Source organism: Crinia signifera, chromosome 6 (assembly GCF_055691185.1).
Source record: "Crinia signifera chromosome 6, ASM5569118v1, whole genome shotgun sequence".
Lineage (NCBI taxonomy): Eukaryota > Metazoa > Chordata > Amphibia > Anura > Myobatrachidae > Crinia > Crinia signifera.
This window is the reverse complement of record NC_139222.1, coordinates 83601331-83623091: the sequence shown is the minus strand read 5'-3', so window position 1 is coordinate 83623091 and position 21761 is coordinate 83601331. Positions and strand designations below refer to the sequence as shown.

General features: G+C 40.6%; 1 protein-coding gene across 2 annotated transcripts in view; it reads left to right on the top strand.

The window, feature by feature from the left end:
* The window catches only part of GRID1 (glutamate ionotropic receptor delta type subunit 1), an 854117-nt gene that overhangs the window by 740185 nt on the left and 92171 nt on the right, over positions 1-21761 (top strand). For both annotated transcript variants that reach the window (XM_083146340.1, XM_083146341.1), the window contains exons 9-12: positions 1923-2024; positions 5264-5461; positions 8579-8903; positions 10900-11038. In XM_083146340.1, the coding sequence (XP_083002466.1) occupies positions 1923-2024; positions 5264-5461; positions 8579-8903; positions 10900-11038 (764 nt within the window). The remainder of the gene's footprint in view (positions 1-1922; positions 2025-5263; positions 5462-8578; positions 8904-10899; positions 11039-21761) is intronic.

Here is a 21761-nt window from a genome sequence, read left to right as displayed (position 1 = left end):
CAAAAAAACAGTAAATGGGGATTAGGTCCTGTTAAAATATTTTGCTTCGCTAGACGTTGGCATAATGAAAACAGATAAGTGATCATTTTGACATTTTATGTCTACTAAAAGCCAGAAGATCATTCTCCCAAATGTAACTTATTAGGAGTCTTTATTTCTCTAATCATGGAAGATGATGATGTCTAATCTACTTTTATCTACAGATTCATTTATTGGCTTGTATGCATCCTTATATGCCTATAAAAAAGCTATGTTTTTATGTTTATAAGGAGTCTATTTAATCCTTGGAGAGTGATAAAGTATATTTTTATTATCATGTTTAGGAGTACAATATAAATTGCACCTAATTCATCCTATGGGCCAAATGTAATAGTGGAGTTTTTTTTTTTTTTTTAAAGGGGCAAACATTTATAATGCAAAACCATGCCCTATAAATTATTGTCCCCCACATGGCCACTGAACTTTATGGTCCTAGTGCATCTTAAAACAAACAATTACAAAAAACAGAAGGTAAACGTGGTTCTGCCATTAAGATCAACTGATAAATAAGGTAGAGAAATGCAATTGTAGTTGCTGGTGGGTTCATTTCTGTGTAATTATTTGTATTAAATCTGCTAAATATTATAATAGTCTTACTTGCCTACTTTTGAAAAAGCATTTCAGGGCCACCTAGAACTTTGGACATGTACGGATACATCTGAGAGGCACCTCATAAAATGATGTACATCCAAATGCAGATGAGCCGTAAAGCAGCTAGGAAGATCTACTGTACTTGTTGGAGAAAATACACTGAGAGGCAGGGGCTCCCATATGCAGCCTCCTTGGCGGGGGCCCCTCCTCTCTGCCGGTAGTGGTGCCGTAGGATCTGAGTACTCTAGTGCTCAGACCATACTGTGCATGTGTCAACCTCCGCTGCATTGCACCCATTATAGATATTCCACTGCTGATGCAAGTCAGGGCTTGTTCATATACAGTATTGTGTTTACATGTGGTTCCAAATAAAACTTTAAACAGCATGTAGGCATCATTGTGTCTAATAACCAATGCAGGGAAATGCGAATGATGATTCTAATCAGAATCAGAATCAACTTTATTGGCCATGTATGCTTGCGCACACTAGGATTTTTTTGTGGATTTACAGTGCAGCATCAAGCAGGGATGAAGGGGGGGGGGGGAGAAGGCATTACATACATTACATTAAGACATTACATGTGGGGAACACATGCCCACCAAGCTGAACAGTGCCTAGCCAGGTAGGTAACAATACAAGCAGAGACAGTACAGTTATCACACAGGGAACATATTTGGCTGAGCTGCACAGCTCCTAGGCAGCCATCAGCGGCGCCATCTTGATCATGCTGCTCAAAGGCAGCAGTAATAATATTTGTATTTATGAACCACTTTTCTTCCAAAGCTGACACACCCTGCCAGCTTGTTGCTGGCAGGGTGTGCGACCAGCGAAGGTACAGCATACAGGCTTTGCATATAGTGGGGGTAGAGGTATATGATGAAGATCATGGTAAAGAAACAGTAAAACAAAGAATAATAATGATAGACATGCCCAATAGGTGGTGCTAGGCACACCGCTTTGACAGTGCACCCCCTAATAAAATATGCTCCGCACGCCTATGATCCTCATACTGAAGCTATTCAACTAGCCTTGGACTGTGTCACTTATCCTAACTATACAGTATGTAAAAATATGCTTCACTATGTAATTGATGAAGCTTAATATTGGTGCAAAAGTATTTTCCTTTGATTTTCATTGTTTTTGCTAAATATGACACAGAAATAGCATAGATTATTTGATGGTTCCGTGTCACTGCATCTATTTACAGTTCTGCAGTCGCATCAGAATAATTTAGGAAATAAGAAATGCTACAGTATTTTAAAATGTTTTTTAAAACCTTCTATTGTTTTAGCTTGCGACCTGGGATTCCTTAAGAGGCCTTAATGGAAGCTTGCAAGAAAAACGACTTGACAATGACCTGCAAGGCTTAACTATGAAAGTGGTGACTATCTTGGTACGCTACAGCTAAGTACAAAACAACATGTTCTTTTTTTCCTGTAATACAAAACGTGACAATTCCATTTCATCTTGGTGCTGTTCTAGAGTAAGTGAATTTATGTAAATATTTGATTTCAAGCACATTTTCTTCTATCTATAAATAGCGAGAGCGATATAATGCACTGGGTGAAGAAAGTAGGGAGACTTGTGTTATGCCAGTTTAAACTTGCAGTCTGTGGTTTACAGTATGGAGCCAGTTAAAAAAATGGTACTTGTGTATTTTGGCGGCACCCAATTTCAGCATCGTACGATGAACGTATCGTATCGCATCGCATGCCATGTACCCGATGGCATGCGATGCGACACGATTTTGACCCCCTATACGATGAAAAATCGTATAAGCACCCTAATGGGTGCTTACAATGTTAAATGCACCCCCACGCCACCCCCCCACTATAAACTTGAACCCAAAGCGTGGCGAGCACAGCGAGTCCGCGAGGGGCGGCGGTACGCGTCCTATGACCTTTTCATACCCCCACTATCCACGTCGGCGTGGAGTTGAGAATAAATTTGTGTGGCGAGCGCAGTGAGCCACCGAGCCCGAAGCATGGCGAGCACAGCCGGATACCTTCACAGGTAAACGCGTCCCTTCGCGGGCTTCACAGGTATCCGCATTAGGGTGCGTATACAATGTTTAATCGCATCGTATGGCATTGTATGCCATGTACAATGGCATACAATTTGAAAATTGTATGCCATCGTACACTAACCAACGAAATTGCGTCGCATCGCATACCATCGCATGCGTAATGGTATGCGATGCGATGGGCGCCGCCAAAATACATAAGTACCAAAAAAATATTCCTTCAAATATGTAACATAAATGCAATATTTAAAAAAAAATTAATTATTGTCATATTTCTCTAGCTTCAATAGTTGCTATTAACATCAGGGAGGGCCAACTGTATTAAGCCTTAACAAGTGATACAGTGAAGAGTAATAAAGGACCAGCCAATCAGCTTCTTTCATTTCTAAAACACAGCCTGTAACATGGCAGTTAGGAGCTGATTGGCTGGTACTTTATCTCTTTATCGCTCTCCAATGTATCACTTTTTAAGGCTTAATACATTTGGCCCTAAACTTAGGCAACTAAGATTTACTGAAAGCCAATTGGCTTTTCCAGTTAAATCAGGGGAGAAGAAATTGAACGTGCTGTTGTTATTATTTCGAATTTCACCTTCTGGTTTCTTAAAAACAATATGGCCACTTCTAGGAGGCATGAGAATGTCTATGAAAAAAGTTTGCTGGATTTGGGTATTTCAGGAAAACGGAGATCCGGTTATCTGTGGAACAATTACATCTTTTTTTCACTGCATGGTCAGACTTGAGCTGTAAATGTTTTCTGTCTTAAAATCAGAATACTTTGAGGTTATCATATTTCAATATGTTGAGATTGTGGACGTTTGCCAACAAAGGAAATAGGACAGTGGTATCCCACATGCTGTCCTACAGCTGCTGTGGAACTATGCATTCCAATATGATCTGCCACTGTTTTTGTGGCAAGTCATGCTGGGACGTGTAGTACCAGCATCAGCTAGAGGGTCACATGTTGAAAATCCCTGTTATTAAAGATGGGCATACCAGGGTACACAGGCATACCATTGAAAGGCCTTTCCCTCCAGTTTAGAATATGTTCATTATTACTGTAACTGTTTACTGGAGAATGAATTTAACCCTTTGAGTGCCAACATCTCTTTGAGAGATGTCCAAAATATCAGCTAAAATGTTATAAAGTGTTGTTAATAAATGTAAAAAAAAGATTATATTTCCTATATAAGGTAAACATTACAGGTCATTATGATGAATAAAAATGTTTGCTTAGCAATTTTCACACCAATTTTGAAAAATTCACTTGACACTCAAAGGGGGGTATTCAAACTTCGGGTCACGGCAGACGAGCTTGCTCGCCTGCCGTGACCCAGTCCCGTTCTCGGTCAGCTTGACCGAGAACATGCAGGCGGGATTCAATGTCCCGCCTGCAGCGGGACGAGAAGGGGGCGTGGCCGCGAGTTGCGGCCGGGAAGTGACGAGATGCAGCCGGCAGCTCGTCACTTCCCGGCTGTTCTCGGCAGAACGAGCCCGACAGCTAGAGATGTCAGGCTCGTTCTGCCAGGAAACCCTGTTCAATGCTGTCGGGGAAGACAGCATTGAATAGGGCCCGTCGAGCATCTCCCCCACGGGAGATGTTCGACGGCGATTGAATATCCCCCTAAGTGTTAAAACTGAAAACCCATTTTACTAAATATTTGCCTTCCTCACACAGATCAGGAATACAACAGATTTATAATTTTCTTAGTTTTTTAATTTATGCATATTGTCTGTTAAAGAATAAAGTAGAAATGGTAAATGAAAATGTCATCAGCTACAAAAATACTCCATTGTTTCACCTTAAAAATCACTTTATTTACTTTTTATTTTAAATTCATCCATTCCTAACCAAGGACTGGTTTATATGGCTTTGACAACACAAAGAATATTAATTGCACATAAGGGTTGTAAAACACATATTTAAAGCTTTTCAAAACTGGTCCCATGCCAAAAATAACACTGCTCATGCGCATTGCTATTGTTTTCAACATAGTCTATTGTATCACTTTTGTAATTCTGTTTTTAAAAACAAGTATTATACTTACCTACTTTTTTATTCTTCCTCTCTGGGAGATGCCTAGAGAGGAGAATCAGGTGGGTGGGAGGTAGGACCAGACTATTTTCACCATTATGCCCCACCTCCTTGCAAAGAATGTCCTTTGATTGGCCAATTAGCGTATAATTGCATCACTATGACCTGCCGCCTCTGCAGGTCATGCAGAGGTGTTGTAATTACCACCACATTCTGTCCACTTTACTAGGAAGTGGGCAAAATACAGGAAGGGTGACGATGCGAAAAATCATGTGTCTCCCACAGAAACCAGTAGAGCACGCAAGTATGACCAGTATGAAAGGAGTCGGTAAAAAGATAATGTGCAGACACATTTTCTTTATTGCAGCAACATTGTTCTTTTCTGCACAACAGTTAACCTATCATTTTGCAGAGATGCCGGTCATTTTTTTATTTCCACCATACAACAGCAAAAGATAGACATACTGTAACAGTGTTTGCATGTTCTCATTGGTAGACATCTTGTTTAACTTCTCTTCTAATACTATGTTTATGTTTATTATGAACTCTACGCATTTCTCTTCCTCTACTTTTAGGAGGAACCTTTTGTGATGGTTGCAGAAAACATATTGGGACAGCCAAAGAAATATAAAGGTTTTTCTATTGATGTTTTGGATGCCTTAGCTCAGAACCTTGGCTTTAAGTATGAAATTTACCAGGTCCCAGATGGAAAGTATGGACACTCACTTGCCAATGGTTCTTGGAATGGTATGATTGGAGAACTCATAAATAAGGTAATAAACAACTATTTCAACATTAAGTACAGTGAAGGTTTTTGTGGTTAAAGTGGCAAAACCTGTTACAGTAACACAATTTAAGTTTATGATTTAACTTCTCACTGGTTCTCCAACTCACTAGGATCCCCAGGAGAATTTAACAACCCTTCAGTAGGGCTTATATCTGATCATTCACTGCTTTACTGTATAGTAAATACTTAATCATATGTGGCACTTATATGCTTACTGGGTGTGTGTGAGCCAATAAGACCATGTATGACCATTTAGAACTTTACATTTCATCCGAATTTCACATGTGCAGGAGATAAATCCCAAATGCACAGTACTACTTGTGCTCAGGAACCCAGACAGATAATTACAGCTGAGTGCTATTTTGAGATGATGATATGATTTTATCTAAAACTGTGGTGCATGGGAAAATGAAATTGCTTAAAAGTCTGGTAATGCAGGATAATTCAGTAATACCTCTGTATTAGCCTGCTCTTTGAATATACAGTAGCTGTGAAAAGCCCTTTTTCTACAGATGATGGATAATAAAGAGTAATGAGTAGGGGAGGGGGGGGTATCAAAAATAGATAAAGTGGAGAGAGACAAAGTTCTAACCCATCAGCTTTTAACTGTTATTTTACAGACTGTGTTGAAAAATATAGTATAGTAGCTTCCTGGTTCTTTATATATGTTTGTTATCTCATTCCATGCTTCAATAAGTCTGCCCCTAGATCCTTATATGTAGATACTCAAAAATGTATTATTTTATTTATTTTTGATACTTTAAGTTTGTGTAAATTTGCTATCTAATGATAAATAACTTTCCTGTTTAAATAGAACAGCCTCCATGCTCATTAAAATTAAAAATGCAATTGTGACATTTCTGTCACTGACCAATTGTAACCAAAATTAAAAAGTCAATGTTCGATTCAATGCCAAAAGATGTACAGCACAATAATATACTAACAATGGTCAAATTATCAATATTATTGCCTACCCACAATTACCCACTACAATCTTCTGTCCTCTATTTGCCACTGCAGCCTGGTTTTCCCTGGCCGGAGGCAACCTGAGAAAGGGTAACCTGGGTTACTTAGCCCCCCATGCCTCACCCTTAATCTGGCTCTTATTCTGCTCCCTTGCCATAGTGATCTCCTTCATGGCCAGTGGCCCTGGCAAGTGCTATCCTGCACAAGAGGTAGATACACCCCTGGTCAGTTAATGTGATCCAATGGCTCCCTTGAAGTCTGCTTCATTTTAACAGCTATCTCTAAGTACCAGACATGGTGATTAGTAACAGTTAACAACACTCTGCTGGAAAGAGTAAATAGAGCAGGGAGCATCCCTCCAGAAATTGGTGAGGGAGCAAACTCATAAGGACGCAATATTAGACTTAAAGCTGACAAATGGTGACAGAATATCTGACGTAAATGTGGGTGAAATACTGGGATCCAGTGACCATCAAGCAGTATGGATCAGAGTAAAGACAGAGACCGACTCATCACACACAAAAACAAAGGTGTTAGATATTAGGAAGGCTGATTTTGTAGAGATGGGAAACTTTGTAAAGGATTCTTTTACAGAGTGAAGGAACTTGGAAGGAGTCTAGGAGAAGTGAAAAAAATTAAAAAGTGCAATACTAAAAGCAACAGAACTTTGTGTCAAAATAACTAAGAAAAACACAAGGAAACGGAAGCCAGTGTGGTTTGGGAAAGAAGTAGCAAGTATTGTGGAAGCAAAAAAGTTGGCCTTTAAGAAATATAAACAGTTGCAGAATAATGAAGACAAAGTGGTGTATCTTGTTAGACAGAAGGAGGCAAAGAAGGTAACCAGATGCGCAAAAGCATAGGCTGAGAAGAAACTGGACCAGTCAGTGGGTAAAGGTGGGGGAGACTTTTTTCAGGTATATAAGGGAAAGGAGAAAAACAAAAGTGGAGTAATAAGACTAAAGACAGAGAGTGAAAGTCTTCTTGACAGAGACAATGTAATAGCAGATCATATTAATAATTATTTCTGCACAGTATTCACAGTTAAGATGCATGTGTAGTCAGAAACATTAGGGAGAAACAAGTACATTTACAGAAGAGAAAGTGAAGAACTCTCAAAACTGAAAGCGGATAAATTCATGGGGCCAGATGGGATACAACCAAGAATACTAAAATACTTTGTAGAGGAACTGGTAAAAACATTAACAGAATTATTCAACCAGTCACTAGCTACTGGAGTAATCCCAGAGGACTGGAATATAGTGAATGTAGTCCCACTGCACAAAAGTGGAAGCAAGGAATAGGTAAGCAACTACTAACCAGTGAGCCTTACACCAGTAGTAGGGAAATTGATGGCAACATCCAAAAATCTCAAAACAATTAACTTACAGTATCCAAAACATCATGGATTTTAATGGGGGAAGATCATATCAAACAAATCTTATTGACTTTTTTTGACTGGGTGACTAAAGTAATAGATCAAGGTGGGGCTGTAGATATAACTTATCTAGACTTTAGTAAGGATCTTGACACTGGCCCTTATTCAGTTCTGATCGCAGTACAAATTTGTTTGGAAAATGGGCAAAACCAATTGCACTGCAGGTGGGGCAGATGTAACATGTGCAGAGAGAGTTACATTTGGGTGGGGTGTGTTGAAACTGAAATCTAAATTTCAGTGTAAACAAAGAAATATGGTTTGAGGTAACCTGTTTAAAAAAGGGTCAGGCTAGATGGGCCAAGTGGTTCTTATCTGCTGTCAAATTCTATGTCTCTGTGCTTCATGACTGGATCATGTCCAAAGAAGTCATTGTTAATAACTTGGTGCACTATTATCTACTGTGTATGCTAATTGTTAATAACTTGGGGCACTATTATCTACTGTGTATTTTAATATCTGATGTGTGCTGTAGCACAGAAAACATTGACTGAAACATCTCATTCCTATATGACATCTGTGCTTATTTTCAAATGTGAAAAACTGTGTTCTCTGTTCTCGCATTAACATTTTTTTTAATTAAAATGATTTTGTAGGAACTTAGCAAGTAGAAACTTTTAATAATCTTTTAGACATATTCCAAAAAACTGCTGTATATTGTTCAACTGAGTAGATAATTAAAGCATGTTTTTACTATTTCCATAGAGGGCAGATATTGCAGTGTCTGCAATCACCATTACACCAGAACGGGAAAGCGTTGTGGATTTCAGTAAGCGTTACTTGGACTATTCAGTAGGAATTCTCATCAAGAAACCAGAAGAAAGAATAAACATTTTCTCCCTCTTTGCTCCCTTTGACTTTGCCGTCTGGGCCTGCATTGCAGCAGTCATACCAGTGGTTGGGGTGCTGATATTTGTTCTGAATCGTATCCAAGCAGTGAGAGCACAGACTTCATCCCAAGCCAGTCCATCTACCTCCTCCACTCTGCACAGTGCCATATGGATTGTGTATGGGGCATTTGTTCAACAAGGTACGTTATTAATGACAATTATTGGTACTACCAGAACTTCCCACTTCCCTTTTCTGAAAAGAAATACTGTCGTTTGTATTAAACTTAACAAGCTAATAGTTTTAATGCTCCGCTAATCGTATTTCTGTCCTTGAAATGTTGCCTCTTTTTTCCCAAAAAAGTTCTAGCAGACTCCCTTCATTTCTTCAATGTAGATTGTACTTTAGTAAAACTCTACAGTTAGTTACAGTTTGGGTAGAAATTAACAAGTTAAAATAAAAAGAATAAAGATACAGTACATATATGAACGTTATGTGATAATTGCATTTTGCAAGTCAAATAGCAATTCAAAGCATCTATTACCATTCTACAATTTTTGCATTGGTGAGTGTTGTATGAAGATATCCAGTTAGGAGGAAAAAGGTTTGTAATTAAAAATATATTGCTCAAAAAAATGTAGTACTATATAGCACTATGTCAAAGAAATGATAATGGTATTAAGAGGAGTATAGTGGTTCCAGTAATATTTTGTCATTAGTTTTACTCCTTTCTTCCCATGTTTCCCATTTTCCTTTCTATGTCCTACTGAGGGCGGTATTCAATGTGAATACCGGTGACGTGCAGCGAATCCTGTTCAGGATTCGCTGCACATTCGCCACTGGTCGCCGCGTTCCGGAGCCTCGCCGGCTCCGGTATTCAACGAGTCAGGGGCTCGCTGCCCCTGACCGGCGAATATGAGCTCCTGCGGCGAACGCCGCAGGGAGCCTGAGGACGGTGGCAGGCAGGGAGATGGAAGTCTCCCTGCCTGCCCCAGAGTGTATGTGGGGGGGAGGTGGGCTCCCCGGGTGCCAGGCAGCACAGGCTGCCCCCCGGGGTTGCCAGCAGGGGACCGGGTATATTCACTACACCCGATCATGCATATGTAACGATCGGGTGCAGTGAATATATGAATATCTAATGAGCGGCTCGGCTCCGGCGCCCCCTGCTGGCTGGTCAGTGTAAAACAAAATAAAAAATAGCATGCCCCTCCTCATAATAAAATTCCTGATTTTTTGACACCAAATGTAAAAAACAAAACACTTTATTTTAAAAGTTCACATTCCACTTCACCATAAAAAGATAGCGATTGCTACTCGGTGAATCATGGCGAAAAAAACCTTGAAATGTATTCGCCATCTGGTCATTGAATAGGGTGATTCACCGTTTTTGTCAAAAATTCGCCTTACAGCACAAAATCGCCATAAAAACCTGGTGAATCAGCCACATTGAATACCGCCCTGAGTATTCTGTTATTCATACTTCTTTCTAGTACACCACTTTTTACAGTGCTTCAACCTCTCTTGTTGCCCTGAATAATCATTTACGCCTCCCACACACCCACTGGCAGAAGTCAATAACTCACAAAAGACCATTATTATAGTCTTTCTTTTGTTTTTTGGCATTTCCTGTAAACAAAACAATTCATTCATGTTTGTGATTAACAATATAGAATAGAAGTACAGTGCTTCATTCACAGGACTTCTCTCCAGCCATTTACTTTGTACAGAATATTACTCTTTCATAGGCAGTGTGAATAGATGGTTGTATCTAAAAAACATTTTATCTGCTTTTCCCAATTATTGCAAATGAGCAGATTTCTGTTTTTTTAAGGTTACTGCTTAGCTTTTATTTATCTGTTTACACTAAAACCCTATTGTTGCAATGCATTTGTTTCTGTAAAAAATATACAAGATATGTCCCTTCAGTAACTTGCTTGTAACCTTGTGGCCTCCATCAGCTCATGTACAGATGTTTCATTCCATGCTTCATTGAGTCCAAATGTCTTTAGGTCACAATGTACAACCCAATGAGGGATGACCTTTGTCATAAAACATGACTCTCATTACCTGTTACATGTATCACTTGTGTATTTATTGCTCTCAGCGATTATTTCTAATTGTCTTATTTATATTTTTTTTACAAAGAACAAATTATGTATACTAATGAAATTAAATCCCTCTCACCTATGTTTCTTTAGGTGGAGAATCTATTGCAAATTCCGTGGCCATGCGAATCGTGATGGGGAGCTGGTGGCTGTTTACCCTTATTGTATGCTCCTCTTACACAGCAAACCTGGCGGCGTTCTTAACTGTGTCAAGAATGGACAATCCCATAAGGTACACTTGAAGCTTATGAGGTCAATTGTATTGTAAATAAAAACAAACAGCTAATATCTAGGTCAGAATATTTTTACAAGGCACCATCTTATCTTTACATGCAAAAATGCAGGCATGTCATGGCCAAGAGCTCTTATCCTATACGTAGAAAAACATAGTGCCAGCATCAATAGTGTGGGTCCAGTCTCTGCAGCAATAGGGCTGCTCTAGCAGTCAGTGTTCTCCATTATTGTGTATAGTGGGCATATGTGTACCAGTTTGCACTGCCTCTGATGGGTGTCTATTTTCTTTTCTATGCGGCAGCTTCACTTGCGATTAATTAGCAGTTTCATAGCCTGCAAAAAAGTATTAGTCACCTGTGTTCAAGTATCTCTAACTTTACAACCTTGGCTTTTATTGTGCCTTAAGATTGTGATTTGAGCCTTTGATGTACAATAGATTAGTGGATCCCAACCTTGGTCCTCAAGTTCCCCCAACAGTTCACATTTTCCAGATCATCCTGCAGATGCACAGTGGTTCATTTTTCACTGTTACATTTTAATAGTTCCACAGCTGGAGCTAATTTTTTCACATCTGCTTCTGTGTGGAGACCTGGAAAATGTCAAACTTTCATTTCACACTGGATCTATAATATACTTTTACAGTATTTCCAAGTACAATATCAAATTAAAATATTTACAAAATCCAAATTATTACATTTCCATGAACATGTCTACAGGCATTGATCACCTGAACTTATCACGTAAAAGCTTAGACAACACATAAAAACCATGGCTAGTGTAATGTATTTCTATTAAAATTAATATTTTTCTCCACAAATGTATAAACTATACATTATACAAATGTGTAAACTAAAATGATGACAAAATGTATATTATTATTATTATTATTATTATTATTAGTAGTAGTAGTAGTAGTAGTAGAAATAAAAGTATATCTTAAAGTGGTTTACTGTACAATCCTTTAATACAGGTAAAGTCTCCCATATGCAGAGATCTATTATCCGAAATATTCCAAATACCGTGGATTTTTTGAATATTTCAGATCCCCCCGCCCCTTTTTTCATACTTTCCAAGTTCCCCTGATGTCCACGGCGGCCTTCAGGATCTTCTTTAACATCTTCAGCAGTCCCGGGAGTGCATTGCGCAGGTGCAAACTCGCACAATGCACCACTGGGACCGCTGAAGAGGATCCTAATGTTCTCCGTGGATGCCGTGGAACTATCGGGGGGACCAGGTAAGTATGTAAAAAAAAATCCAATAATCGAAAAATCCCTTATCCGAAATGCTTGTGGTCCTGAGCATTTCGGATAAGGGATACTCAACCTTTATTATCTAAATATATTTTTACCTTGAGAATATGTTAAGCATCTTCATGTGTTTTCTATTGCATTGCCTTTATTGTATATTGGAACACTCTGAAAAACTTTAAAGCATACTCTGTCTTCTAATTTCCATTGGCTAAAAAGATAAAGTTGTCAATCATCTGGGGAGTTTTTGAGAAAATAAATGCATGGGCACCTTCAAACAACAGACATAGCCAGCATCTGTTACTTTGAGTCACAGTGAGCCTCTGCAATGATTGCATACTTCACAAACACATCACCATAGTGTGTTTTTAATGTTCAGTTGAAGTAAAGCAGCAGCCATTCAGATGTGGGTGGAGGTGCTGTTGTGGCTGCTTACATAGAAGCAGCAAAAATAGCACTAATATGGCAAAACAGAATAAATTATTTCAACTGCACTCAAGGATGCAGTATATGATCTTTGTCTGTGCAATTGAGCAGCTTGTGGCATCCCTAGATATTGCCAAGCAATGCATCACTGAGGCCAGGAAATCTCCATGCAATGATGGTGATCCCTGGTCTCTTTCCCCCCTATATTGCGTGGAAACACCTCCGTTTTTCCAAACAGAGGCTGTCACCACCCCCAGACATGCCATCCCTGTGTCTTGCACATGGGCAAAGCACTGAACATCAGTAATTTGCTGATAAGAGCACAAGAACAACAGAACACGAATGAGATCAATAGTGGTGCCAGGGACAGGGCTGCCATCAGAAATTGTGGGGCCCAGGACTGACAAAATAGGAAGCCCCCCAACCCCCCCATTGTTAAATATATATATACAGTATATATATTTTTATAGGTCCACTGCCCAGCAATGCATACTGTATATTTTTCTATGTCCACCAATGTATATATTTTTCGATGCCTACCAATGTATATATTTTTATATGCCCACTGCCCAGCAATGTATATATTTTTATATGCCCACTGCCCAGCAATGTATATTTTTATATGCCCACTGATGTATATATTTTTATATGCTCACTGCCACCAATGTATATTTATTTAAACACCACTGCCCACCAATGTTATTAATAAAAAGCAGTAACATACAGATGGAGCGATGCCAGCCGCCATCCCCCCGCCACCATCTGTATCTGTGAAAGGGGACACGTTCGCACGAGTCCCCTTTCGCATGGTTCCCCCGGGTCACTGCCGGTTTGTCGTTGGTCACCCGGGGTCCCGACCGCCTCCCCACACCCCCCCTAACCCTGTCGGTCTCCCTGAAGCGGAGACGGACAGGGTCCCGTCGCCCCGCCGCACGGAAACTGAGACGCGCGTGCGTGTGAGACGCATGCGCGTCTCAGTCAGATGGAGAGCCGGGCTGCTGGCGGATCGCCAGCGGTGACAGTCTGGCGATTCGCCAGCAAGAGGGAGCTTGGCTCCATCTGTATACAGTACATTGCTGGCCTGTGCCAGTAATTTATACATTACCACCTATTATTAATAAACATTGGTGGGTTTAAATATACATTGGTAGCAGTGGGCATATAAAAATATATACATTGGTGGACAGTGGATATCTAAAAATATATAGATTGGTGGGCAGTGGGCATATAAAAATATATACATTGGAGGGCCGTGGATGTATAAATATATAAAGATTGGTGGGCAGTGGATGTATAAAAATATACACATTGGTGGGCATTGTGCATGCATTCTTATACCCCGACTCTGGGCACTGTTTAACATTTTGGTATGGTACCTAGAGGCCGGGGTCTGGGTGGCTGGCACTGGCAGCTCCTCCATGTGATGCAGTGTGATGCTCGTTACTGCTGCGCATCATTACGCCATGCCACGCGGTGGGGACTTCCTGTGCCATGTCCCGGCGGCCGGGCAGCTTGTTGCTGTCAGAATGTGCCGCCGCGGCCTCCAATACAGTAATGAAGTCTGAGCCAGGCGGCGGGCTCAAGCCGCTCAAGGAGAGGGAAGGGGGTGGGGGTGAGGGACCATGCTGCTGGGAATAGAGCTGCCGGGCTCTACCCTCTGTCAGAGTGGCGGGGCCCGGCACTCAAGTAACCCCAGACCCCCCCTGTCGGTGGCCCTGGTTGAAGAACTAATGTTCCTACTTTTTTGTTGTCTTTACTGCAGTTAGTTAAACTATGAAGTTCCTGGGATAGAACAAGTGTATTTATCTTTCATGTCTTCACAGTATACCTTAGAATTGGTGGAATAAAATTGAGTAGTAAATGAGTTTGTTAGCACAGACCTTTTATATCAATTTGTAAATATTTTACAGTTTCAGAGCAATTTAATCAAGTGTACATATATAAATATAGAGCTCTGTAGTTGTAAAAGAGAGCACCACGCAACTGGAAGAATTATAGTTAAAATATATATACAGTATATTTATTTACTTGATGCAATCAATAGAAAATATGGTTTATAAAACATCACTGTATACAGACTTAAACATGCATACATAACATAACAAATAAAAAACAGCTCCTCAATATCTACTGAAAAAACAGATGATGTTAATCATCATCCAAAAAGGGAGGGATTGGTATTGAAATGTGTTGGTTAACAATTTGGAAGTTCTCAAAGCCTTGGTTTGTTTAAACAGGATGGTGGAATTGGCCAGTAGCGGTAGTAGATATGCCCACTTGAATATAATCAAAGAGTGGTTTATTGTAAACCCATATGCTGGCAATACCTCAATACAGGAGTAGTCGTCTCCTTGCCACAGTCCCACAATGATGGTATCAGGGATGCGGCTCAAGCTACACCCGCTAACGCGGTCGGCAAAAGCCGGCTGGCCGCTGAGATGATTTGGCAGGGAGCGAGCCACAAACACAGGTGCTTAGCGTGTGGACTTACAGATTCCAGACGGTGATGGAGAGGTGAGGCTTGTTTACCAATCTCCGATGGTGCACATGGTTTTGTCCAGAATCAGGCCCATAGCGTAGCATCCTTAAACCTGATTCATCTAATTAAATTCCCTGTGATATCAAGACATTAAAACTTTTCTTCTGCTTCATTTTCCTAATAGAGGAGAAACTTATATTAGATATTGTGCTATGATATTTCTCTAAGCAAGGAGCTGTGACTGACTCCCCTTTGCCTGTTCTCAGTTATTGTTTTTTTTAAGTCTACCGAATTTCTCTCATAATTACATCCATTACCCCCTACTCTCAATGCATATTATTGCATACACAGGCTTGACAGGAGGGCCTTGGGGGACTGTGTTATGGATTACAAAAAATACAAGAAAGGAAGTGGTAATCATTACATAAATATTTTTGTATTCTAAATTATATTGATATGTTGATACAGGTTGAGTATCCCGTATCCGAATATCCGTTATCCGAATTATTCCGAAATACGGACATTCCAGAAAGTGAAAAAAAAAAAATTTTTTTGCTAAAAACTCACTGGGGACATATGTAACAGCATCACTGGGGACATGATATGTAACTGGCACTATATATGTGCAAGACAATGATTGCTTGGCATTCAAATTCAGTGCTGAGATAGTACACACATTTTGTTTCACGTTTTGAAACCTTGTTTTTTGAACAATTAAAATATGTTTGTGTGTATTTTATGTGGTAATAAAATATATTTGTGTGTATATTATGTGTTTATACAGCATAAATGCAAGATACTTCAAAATACATCATTGAAATATTAAAATATTCCGAAATACGGAATAATCCGTTATCCAAAATTCTCCTGGTCCCGAGCATTTTGGATACGGGATACTCAACCTGTATATGTGAAAGCAGTAACCACCACCAGCAGCTACAGGGATACATGAATCTGTTTCTACACACCAGAATGAAACTGTTGTTCTGTGTATGTGTTTTATAGAAAAGTATTGAAATGTGCCATCCATCCTGCTTATTTTGGTATCTATTTGCTCCTTTTACTGTACCACTTCATAACATGAGCTAATATAGACACAATATATACTCACATATATGACACTGGTACAGGTGTGTGCAGTGTAGGGTCAGCAGTCATTAGGTTGCAATGCACAAGGTCAACATGGCAAAAAGACAGACACAAGCAAAATGTCGACATGGAAATCGTCGACATAAGAAAAGGTCTTCATGAGTTTTACTGGTTTATTTGGTGACAATTTCAGCACGTGGACACCAATAAATGTACCATGTTTGCTCACAAAGCTTCAGGCCGGGTGCCTTGGAGTCCATGTGGTTTGCACAGTCAGAGAAATTCCAAAAAGCCTTCTCGGTTTAATCGACATTGTATCTATGTTGACCTTGTGCATGTCCACCATATGGTTTCAACATGTCAACCTATCAAATAGATCCCTGATACAGTTTATGGAACAATAGGAGAGGACAATGTAAATATGTGCATAAACTGTATCAGTCTCTTAAGGCCCCCATACACTACTCTGATTTTGGACAATTTGACACAATCCTAATGGATCGGGCTGAGAAATCGGCCCATATTGGACGTGATTGACTTTGACATGCAGGTCCGACCTCCGACCCCAGTCCCGTGCGCATCAGACTGGGTTCGGAGGTTGGACCTGCATGTAGGTCTGAACTCCAACTCGGACCCACTCCCAGCGGTGGGGAATAGGGTCACATGCGATACATCGCATGTGAAAGGATCGCATGCGATTCATCCTGCCACCCGAGACTGTCCTGGGTGGCTCAAGGGGGGTTGGATGACCATACACTACTGCGATACAGTTGTATTGTAATACAGTATATTCCCAGCATCAGGTACAAAAGCACCATTTAGAATGTCATCCGTTCTGGACAGATTAATATAAGGACAGAATATTGTATTTTTCAGATTTTAAATATTTATTTATTTTTTGTTTTTATATTGTTCAAGTGCCTGAATATACTTGGATTTAAACATATGTCTGATCTTCAGAACTTCAGGGAAAATATCCCGGCACATTTGATTTCTCTTTGCTTATCTGTATGCTGTATTAGTATTAACTAGACCAGATACTGCAGCTAAGCTGATAATGCCAATTCCTTAGAAAAGAGGTTGGCTGATAATGTGTTAGGCAATATGACTTCAATAACACAGTGATAAAGAAGCATCAGAATTGGAATCCTAGCACAAGCAACACCGTTTTACTGTCAGAAAGTAATCTGTCTGTGATTGGAGAGGCGCGAGTGAGGAGGCTGAAGAATCAGATATCCCACAGGGCTGACTTACAGTACAGTACATACAGATTTTACACCACTGCTGAGCCATAGCTACAGGTACGGCATTGCTGTTGGGAAGCATAAGAATCCTTGCAGAGGTGTAACTTTTTACATTATTTTCTATTCATCACTGCTTAAAAATGAAATACGAAGACCTGACAGTTTGAGCTAAATGATGTCTCTTGTAAATCATTTTATACATACATGTTTCTCTATGCCTATATTAGGATGATGATTTTTAAAACCTAAGCAAACGATATGAATTTTGCAAGAGTTTAATTGTGTTTTAAGAACTAGTAAATAACTGTCAAATTTGTGAGAATTGCTTAATGAAGAGACCAGTTAAAAAAAAAAAAAAAAAGAATATAAAGAGCTAGCAGAGAGGCTGCTTTCATTAGATGGACGACAGAGCAGATATGTTCAATTATTTAAATTTACACTCTTCCATTCTCCGCAGACGTCAGCTTGGTTTATTCCATGTGGGGATCTTTGTCTGCTCATAGATTTAATACCAACTCTTCTACTGAATTAACCTGGACATAATACATTGATGTAAAAAAGATGATTTTTACCCACAGTTCAAACTCCTGTACTAAAAAAACAACTCCTGCAGCAGTGTTATGATGTTGCTAGGCAACACTCCACTCCTTGTGAATCCAGCACGTCGAGGACATAGCAGAGGGGAGAAAATGTACCAATATGATTCATGGCGCAGTCCTAGTAACTGTTTTGTTTAAAATAGCCATCGACTACTGTGCTGCGTGGATAGCGCAGGTCTGGCAGTCATAGAAGGAATAATGATTGCAGAGATCGGTTCTACATCATCTTCTTTTTGCTTGAAACCAGAAGCACTCCTGCATGATATGCATTGAGGACTTCAGATACATCAAGTACAGTAGTTTCAGCCTTTACCAATTACATTTTGACATGTGTTCCACCAAGTACTTACATCCAGCATGCTACCATGGTAAACCTATCTTGTTATTGTAGCATTTCCTTAGTAGAACCATGACTGCTATGGTGGAGGTAAACAATAAAAGCTTATTCATTTCTGTGAGTGCACATTTACACTTTGATTAACTCTAAGTATTTATCATTACACAAACTAGACATTGGCATAACTATATATTATTTCCCCTTACTACCTCCCCCCAAATGGTACCTGCTCATTGTCCTAATATTTCATGTCACTAATGATAACATGCAGCAGTAGACAACAAGTCATGTGGCTCTCCCCCACCGGATCCGGCATCAGCAAGTGTGTATGCAGGGTCATGTCAGCAGCGATGTCAGGCTGGGTAGATATCACTATAGATTGGAAGCTTGCAAGCAGGGCCCTTCCACCATTTGACTGTCTGTATCTACCCAGTTGGTTTTATTCCTATATCTAATTGTAAAGTGTAATGGAACCTGCTGCTCTGTATAAGAAACTGATAATAAATAAGAGTACCCATTTAAAAGTCCAGGCAAGGTACATGTCTTCCATTGCAGAATCTTGCCACATTTTCTCTCTGTTTAAATAGCTAGATACATAAGAGCAGTAACAATTTTATTACTCTGTCCAGTAAGGTAAAATTCATTAACTGTAAAATATTAGATACAAGGCGATATACTGTACAGTAGTTGTTGATTGCTGGCAAGATATAATGGGTTTAATATAAATTGGCTGTAGATAAAAAAAGGTTTTTGCCATTGTTTTTGTTTAGTTGTTGACTCACATTGATATAGCCCCTCAGTAAGGGGCCCATTTATTATGTAATATATATACATTAAATTCCCCAAAATTCCCCATTAGTTAGTCACAAATATTAAGTATCACCTGAATGTGTCAAGAGGGACTGCAGCAGAAATATCCGATTCCTGCTGTGGTCCCTCCTGCCTTGCCGCCTGCCATTTCCCCCATAGGTTTCTTTGGGGGATGTGATGCTGCAAGATCACCATCAGGCAGCCAGGGAGCCAGGGCTACAGCCATTCTGAGATGGTGGTTTCCCATTGTAGCCTATAGGCTACAGACCGTACTGCCGGCTGGGCGCTGCAGTCAGCAGGATCAGCTGGGAGAGAAAGGGGGGGGGGGGCGACAGACCCCCCCCCTGCACCTGGCTGAGCGCATCACTGTCCCTGCGAGTGCAGAAAGGGAAGGATTGCATAGTACAATGATCCTGTCCAGATTGCATTGAATATGCGATCCTATGATAAATAGGCCCATTACCATACAGTTATACCACTTCTTGAAGTTTGTTTTTTACAGAAGTATTAAAAGACATTAGAGCACAATACATCATTTAGCTTGCTGTCACAGTTATCAGGAAATAAATACCAGACCAACAGGACACAATAGGTTGTTTTGTTTTATTGCAGGAGAAAGCTGCCAAGAAAGGTGGTCATTTCCCTAATGAGCTGCTATTGTTTTAAATGAAGACTGATTTTAAGATTGAGGTCTTTCAAGTCTATGATATTAACACAGACAGTGGGATACAGTATATGTAGTGTGTGTTACATGTTTAGGGAACTGTGGCTGTCCATTGAGTCTCACAGCTTTACAAAGGATTCAATTTATTGAAGTCATACAGATGTAGCACCTCTCATTCAGCTGGCAGCTCCCACGATCCACCGAAAGGGGGCGTGTGAACAAGACGCACACCATTCCAATGGAGCTCTCCGCCACCCTTTGCCGCCTCCCCACCACTATTTGCTGGTCCCCGCTGCATCCCTGTACCCCCCTAACCCTGCCCATCTTCCTGAAGCAGATATGAGCAGGGATTCTGGTACCCGCTGCTGAGAGATGGGGACGCGCATGTTTGTGAATTGCTCACGTGTCCCCATCAGATGGAGCGCCTCTCCGCCAGCAGAGGGGATCTGGCGAGTGCTGGAACTGTATGAGAGGCGCTCCATCTGTAACTTGTTAACACTTGTCTTTGATTCTCAAAGTGGTTAGACATCCAATCAGTATTTAGCAATCAGCTGCAGGCTTTGCTTACTGCTGTTTAAGACTGTACCATATGATCCATCTATAACAGATGTACTGTAAGTGGTATTGTCGTTATTGCCAGCAATGAGGAACCAGCTAACACTTTCCAGAGTAGCCTTCCAGACTTGTCCCCAATTGGGGGAAAAGCGCCATGCACACGCAGAGATTGTTATCACTCATGTGCATCAGCTATCAGTTAAATGCAATTAGCACTAGACTACCATAAAATCAGCAGTTGAAGCTGCAGAAGAGGAAGACATAACTGGACCTTGCCAGATATGTTTTTGAGGTTCAGGGGCAGATTTATTAAGCTTGGAGAAGAGATAAACTGGAGATAAAGTGGAGAAAAGGTAAAAGGAGATAAAGCACCAGCCAATCAGCTCCCAACTGTCTTTTTCAAACACAGCTGATTGGCTGGTGCTTTATCTCCTTTTACCTTTTCTCCGCTTTATCTCCAGTTTATCTCTTCTCCAAGCTTAATAAATCTGCCCCTAAATGCTTTCAGTATGTTCATAAGCATCACAGTGATATTGAATTAATGGGGTTATTCAGAGCTGATTGTTATTGTGCAATGCATATGGATCACAGTACGCACGCACGAGGCCAAACAATGACAAAAAAAAGCAATTTTTTTTTTATTGCAATCCCTTTTGCAACTTGATGGACAGGAAGCATTTGGGGGGGGTGGTAACCGGCCTCTTTTACGAGTGTCTGGAAAAATTCACATTATGCCACACGGATTGCGTCAAAATTTAAATAATGTCACACGGAATGGTCCAAAATTCACATTATGCTGTGCAGTAGGGGGCAAATTTAGCATCATGCCACATGGAGTGGGCCACAATACAGGGACCATGTCGGCAGGGACGCAGGGAAAGTGTCGGCGGGGATGCGGGGACAGCGTGGTTGTAGAGAGACGCAGGGACAGTGTCGGCGGGGATGCAGGGACAGCATAGTTGGAGATGCAGGGACAGTGACGGTGGGGTGACACAGGGTGCTAGGGCGGGATAGAGAGAGGCAGGGTGCTATGGAGGGATAGAGAGACATAGGGCACTAGGGAGGGTAGAGACATATGCAGGGCGCTAGGGAGGGCAGATAGATGCAGGGCGCTAGAGAGATGTAGGGTGCTAGGGAGGGCAGAAATAAGAAGGTTGTGGTGGAAGCCGGGGAAAGGGGGAATTGGCTGGTACTGAATTAGGATGAGGAGTGCTGCATGTTAGAGGAAAGCCAGGACAGACTAGGTGGGAGCTGGGGACAGCAGGAGTAGG